Consider the following 6531-nt stretch of genomic DNA (forward strand, 5'->3'; position numbering starts at 1 on the left):
ACCTATATACATATGTAAAGGGTGTTTTAATAGAACTTTCAATTACAATAAAACAACGATGGATTATTCGATTGACATGAATTTTATTTATCCGAAAGATAATCTTGTGGCATTACATGTCTGGCATATGAAGGCCACGGCACGTCCAATTTTCGACGACTTTTTCCAGCATTTGTGGCCGTATATTGGCAATAACACGGCGAATGTTGTCTTCCAAATGGTTAAGCGTTTGTGACTTATGCGCACAGACCAATGACTTTACATAACCCCCACAGAAAGTAGTCTAGCGGTGTTAAAGCACAAGATCTTGGAGGCCAATTCACAGGTCCAAAACGTGAAATTAGGCGGTCACCAAAGGTTTCTTTCAATAAATCGATTGTGGCACGAGCTGTGTGACATGTTGTGCCGTCTTGTTGGAACCACAGCTCCTGGACATTATGGTTGTTCAATTCAGGAATGTAAAAGTTAGTAATTATGGCTCTATACCGATCACCATTGACTGTAAAGTTCTGCCCATCATCGTTTTTGAAGAAGTACGCACCAATGATTCCACCAGCCTATAAAGCGCACCGTCAGTGTTTCTGGATGTAACGGTGTTTCGACATACACTTGAGGATTAGCTTCACTCCAAATGCGACAGTTTTGTTTGTTAACGTAGCCATTCAACCAGAAATGCGCTTCATCGCTCAAAAAATTGTCAACGATAAAATGAACGTAGTGCGCGCTACGTATTCCGCACAGAACAATTATTTTCGAAATAAAAAAAAGACTATTTGTAGCTGTCAGTGTAAGCTACGGAAAAGTCACAGAGCAGTCACTAGAACTGGTAAATAACAGCAGGAAGTTGTCAGAACCTCGCTGTTACGCTGTTAATACCGAAAAATAAATAGAAAAGGTTATTAATAAGAGTGCATACAAAAAGAGCAAAATAACTGGCTAAAAAAGAGCATTACGGGAAAAATTAAAATACTTTTTTTATTTTTTATAATTTAAATATTTTTTGTCAGTAAATTTTTACTACAAGGATGTGTTTTTCGAAATAATATAATATAATATAATAAACATTATGTTTGATCCTCGCAAAAACTAGGCTTCGTTAAACAGAAACTACGTATGTATTTAAGTTTTATTGGCAATTCAAATAATATGGCAACTTGCTGCTTCATTGGTGGCTACTAAGCTTATTTTCATTTGCTCATCTATTTTGTTTCTCCACTCCGAAACAATAGAATTTTCCGCAAATACCAAGACTCAAGAGTAAACGGCATTGGAAATAGGCCCTTGATTGACTGCAACGCAAGTGTCTCGTTAGCCGAAACTCATCGCGAAATTTGACTTTGACTTTGAGGCGCTGTCAGCGACTTTGATTTTCTGCTGCTTCCTACAAATTTGGCGTTCGTTTTCGTTTCGTTATGTAACACGCTAGCCACAGACATGCCAGCAGATGTTGAACAAGCGAGACAAGTTGGCAGTGTACTTGATAAGAGTGACTAGTACCTCAGAGCCTGCGCCTGCGTCATCGCATTTATATGCTTAGAAATGTCTTGACATATTTCGATCACTCAGAGTTGGGTGATTATAAATTACTAGAAAAGCGTAAGGTAATTTGCTGTACTTAGAACCGTCTCAACCTTGATATGCGTTGAATATTGCAGGAGCTGCAGGTTTTATATGCTATTAATTTGTTTCCGCATTACTTTCGTAGTCATTTTCACATATATATATGTGAGTCGGTATTGTACTGCTTATTGATCTGCGCGATTATTTCCCCCGACTTTGCTTTATCATATTTAAGCACAATACTAACTAGAAGAAATATCTTCATCGCATTGTATTTGGTTGAATTTTCTTATTTTGCACTAAGTTTCATACATCGGAGTGATAACAATATTAAATGCATTTTTGAGAAAGTTTCATATTTAGTGCGAGTTTCTGAAACCTCATCTTTCTCTTCAAAGTTAGTAATATCATCCAAAGTTCTTTGCTTAATATGAGGGAAAGATGTAATCAAGAGAATTCAATAATTTCTTTGGCGGTTAACCCTACATGAATATAACAAAATTTCAAATCACTGAAGCTCCTTCCGATGGTCGGTTAAGGCTCCCACGGATAGAGGCAAATATAATGGTTTTCCCGGACTGGCATCCTTAAGATTTATCTCACGGGTTTACCCAGTTTGAAGTTACCTCTTCAGGAAAGTATTCACGTCGAAGAAATGTTGTAAAAAATCCCGAAATTGGATTTCGGATCCACACACAAACCAACTACCCTTTAATATTCGAAACTTTTCAAAAACTGATAATGAAAACTCATCACCTTTCTTCCCCATAGTGTTTTCACATATGTCAAAATAATATCTTGACGTAAAGAAAAAATTGTTTATTAGCCTTTTTACGCTAAAACTTTTATAAAGCCTTTTATACAATTATTTTAAGTTTTTTGTATTTGTACTGGTCTCTTGCCTCTGTGCTGAGAAACAAACACAAGTTAGAAAAATGCTGACCGCACATGATATTTTTATGCTCCAGTTCATGAACAATTCCGAGCGCAAGAGTGTCTACATGCAAATTAAGGATCTGGTGAAGAATGCACAAAATACTGCAAAGAAGGAACTGGAGCAACGGCGCAAGCGTCTGCACTTGCAGCTGGAGCACGAGGATCATGTTTATCAGAAGGAGTTTGCCATTAAGGTAAAGTCGCGTATCGACGAAGATATTAAAAAGCGCAAGGATATTTTGCTGAAAATCAAAGAAGAGCGTGATCGACAGGATCAAGAGTTCTTAGAACATATGCGAATACAGCGTCATCTGGAGGACTGTTTTGAGATACGTGATGCATTGAATCGCAAAGAGACGATGCAAGTTAAGGAAACTCAACTTGAGCAAATAACAGAGAAGCAACGCGCCTACGTGCGTGACCATCAGAATGATCAGTACTGGCACAAAGTATTCATCGCCAACAAGCAGCATCAGGATAAACTGCTCCAAAGTGAAAAAAACTTGATAAAATGCATGCAACGCCACACGAGTAACATGTTAGACAAACAGGTCGCCGAACACAAGAGGCTACGGGAGGAAAAATTGGAGCAAAAACGTCTAGAAGCCGAACGGCTGAACAAAGTTTTGGAAGAAATACGTTTGGAAAAACTCAAACTGCCGCGCACTTCGCCGCAGACGCTCGCTTATCGTCAAGACTTACTGGATATGATCGCCGCGAAAACAGCGGAATGCAAAGCCGAAGAGCGCGAGCGTATGACCGAACATCGTGCGCTCATGCGAGAGATAGCTTGCGAAGAGCAGCAAAACAGCGCCGCACTCGTGCAGCGAAAGCGCGCCGTCTACAAAGCAACAATGGATTTTATCGACTATGCGCGACGCATGCACAAATTGGAAGAGGAAACCGCAGCTGCGCGCACTGCACGCATCGACAATTTAAAACACGTTGACGAGTGTGGCAAATTGAGAGCAGAACTCGCAGGCAAAGCGGATCTGGCAGCGCTCTACTATACAGAGTTGCGACGTCAGAGGTGCGAAGAGTACGAGCTGCGATTGCGCGAGGCGCAGGAACTACCTGAAAATAAAATCATTGAGAATCGCTTTGTGCGTTCGCAAAAGACAAGAGCAGAAATAATGGCGGAACAGCGCAAAATGCGCGAAGAGCTGGAACATCAGTTGGCCGAAAATGTCCGGATACAAGCTGAAGAGGAGGCGAAATATAATAAACATTTGCGATTGGTATCGGAAAATAGGGATTTTTGCATGGAGTTGGCGGAGCAGTACATCAACGAGAAAAAGGACTATCTTCCGGTACATCCCAATTGGGTTATTTATACGTGCCCTCGGAAGGAGTATGTTGCTAAGTGTACTAATGAAGCGGACGTTTTGGACCAAGTGAATACATGCTTGAGGCCGTGTACCTGTGGGGTGCGCACTCATAACGACTGCGTGCAGCACAGCTTCTTATCGCAACTGAAGCGTGGACCAAACGCCGATAAAATGTTGTGGTATAAAACTGATTGTTGGGCGCAGGGGTGAGAGATCGTGTTTTTGTGAAATTTTTTTACATGGAAAACTATGAGGCCAAATAAAAAGCGGAAAATTTTGAATTTGCGTTGGTTTTTTTTTGAAGGAACTGGTTTGGTTAAAATTTTTAGTAACTATCTTTTCTGTTACGGTTTGTCTGCGAATATTTATATATATAATATGTATTTATATCTTTCCTGGTTTATGGAAAGTTCAAAGCTAATGATAATAGTTTTTGTTTATAATTAGACTTTAGCTCACTCTTTAACAGAATAAGACTGTAGTTTGAATCATAAAAGTGGCCACAGCAAAGCTACGGGAATATCCAGCTGGAGAATTTAGTCCGTTAGGGTATTCCTGACCGACGAAACTTGACTCTTACTAACTAGAAATATGCCAGTACATAATATAGATAACTTTGCTATGGCATGTGCCCAACAGAAATTTTCAATTGGTGTTTCAGTCTTTTCCGAACAATTTTGTTCCATCCTAGAAAGAAAATACAGAAAATCGGAATAGAACCACGCCCATTTCTCATATAACACCGCATGGAGTCACACTAGCTTATTTGCTTTTGTAATGGATAACTTCGTACGATATCGGGTATACGTAGCTAAAACGGAACAGATTTATCCGACCGAGGGCTGTTAACTTGGTAATCTTATTTCAAAATATTTGGAGAATAGATTTTGCTAGCACAGCAACAACATACTCGTATTTGCTAGAAACAAATTAAGCAATAAGAAATATAAGATGAATATCTTGAATAGTTGTCCCTTTCCACTTTAAAAGAAGTTAGGTTGGATGACTGACTACCGCTATTTCGTCTGGAAATCGAACAGTAGGAGATCCAAGGTATTTTTTGCCTGGGTGGTGAGGTGAGACATTTAAGAAGGATGGGACATTGGTCAGTTAAAACTGCTAGAAGTATTGAGAGTTACATCTTACGATATACTTTGGGCCTGAAGCGCCTAGCGACTGCTAGTAGACAGTTGCAAGTAGTTGTACAGCGCTTATCATGCTCATTTGATGTCCAAATGATTAGTTTTGAAGCGAAAGAGAGAGAGAGAGGAACAGAGTCAGCCGCTAAAAGCTAGTTGGACTGAAATGCCTGACTGAGCAAGCTCATGGGCCTTGTAGTTTTCTGCAATTTCGCTGTGGTCAGACACCTAAACTAGTCTAGAAGTAACTCGATGTCGAAGCATGCGGTCAGCGAGCTGAAGGCTGGTAGCTGCTACTTTTTATGTCTTTTATGTTTTATTTATTATAGTTTTTATATTTGCTATTCTTTTTTACATAACATTTATTCAAACAACGTTCGAGCGTTCTGCTGTTAGAGGGTTAATAACTCATAATTTCGGTAATTAATTTAATATTTTTGAAGCAAATTACTATTACTAAAAACTATTAAAAAATAAAAGCAATGGACAAAAATCCATAAAGAAAAACTTCTGTGTTATTAAAGCTGCTTCAAATTGTTGCTGAATTAGATGATCTAATTTTAACTAACGCTTAGAAATATTCGATGTTAAAATGCGTGTTTTATAGAGCAATTATATGCTACACGATGTACATTGATTTCAGCTTAACGCCAGCGTATGCGCCGTCGAGCGTGACACGCAAGCGGGCGGCATGGGAGTGCGGCGCTGGCGAAGCCGGAGGAGGAAATGCCTGTCTAATCGCGGCTGCATTATTTATTTTATTCTAATAATTTATTCTAATAACAGGGCTTCAACTGCTGATTTGTCGGCTGCTGTTAGAGCTGGAGCGCTTGATCGCCGCCTGGCCAGTCGCCTGGGCTGGCGTGTTGACTTTGAAGGCTTACGTGCATGCGCGCAGTTACTTTTCATACACACCAACACACGCACACACATGTAAAGAACTGCTTGTATAAAACTTTTTAAAGTTGTTGTTGTTGTTTGTTTGTTTGCGCTTGGCATGCAGCACTCGCGCTGTTGATCTTATGAGGTGAGTGATTATGACGCACGAACAGTTAAATTGCCGGCAATGGAGGAAACAATAACAATTGCAACAGCTACTACGAACGCGCACTAAGTGTGCTACTAAGTAGTTTTTGCTGAACGTCAACAGAACAAACAACCAACAGTGTGGCAGCGCAAGGTCAGTGGCCTTGCAACTTGACGCCGCCACATTCACAACGGTGAGATAGCGTTCAGTGTGGCAAGTACGCTGAAACTCAGCGCTATTTGCGGCGTGCATGCATGTTTGTGCAGCGCTGGCCAAGTGGCAAATAGCAGCGCAATTAGTTTATTCACTTGGCATCTCAGCTTCTCGACTTTGCGACTTGCAACGCGCTGTGGCAAATAGAAATTTTGCGCTGTTGCATGTGGATATCTAATTTAATTACAACTAAATCAACTGTGTGTTGCAACTGCTGGTGGCGTAATGACGTTAACCATCACGTCTTGCAAATCGCTGAAACATTAGCTTTTGTTGTTAATATTTTCTACGCTGTTGTTCTTGCAACTTCATGTGACACTTGACAAAA

The 6531-nt window shown here is 40.1% G+C and overlaps 1 protein-coding gene across 1 annotated transcript; it reads left to right on the plus strand.

The window, feature by feature from the left end:
* The first annotated feature begins 2352 nt into the window (after nt 1-2352).
* On the plus strand, nt 2353-4105 carry LOC106621709 (cilia- and flagella-associated protein 53). Its single transcript, XM_014240665.3, has one exon. It carries the CDS (start codon nt 2496-2498, stop codon nt 4032-4034), a length of 1539 nt encoding a protein of 512 aa, XP_014096140.3. The 5' UTR covers nt 2353-2495; the 3' UTR covers nt 4035-4105.
* The last annotated feature ends 2426 nt before the right edge of the window (nt 4106-6531 follow it).

The sequence above is a fragment of the Bactrocera oleae genome, chromosome 2 (assembly GCF_042242935.1).
Source record: "Bactrocera oleae isolate idBacOlea1 chromosome 2, idBacOlea1, whole genome shotgun sequence".
NCBI classification, from domain to species: Eukaryota; Metazoa; Arthropoda; class Insecta; order Diptera; family Tephritidae; genus Bactrocera; species Bactrocera oleae.

What these genes read in the sequence shown, in the direction of transcription:
- LOC106621709 (XM_014240665.3), top strand. Translation starts at nt 2,496, where the DNA reads ATGCTGACCGCACATGATATTTTTATGCTCCAGTTCATGAACAATTCC.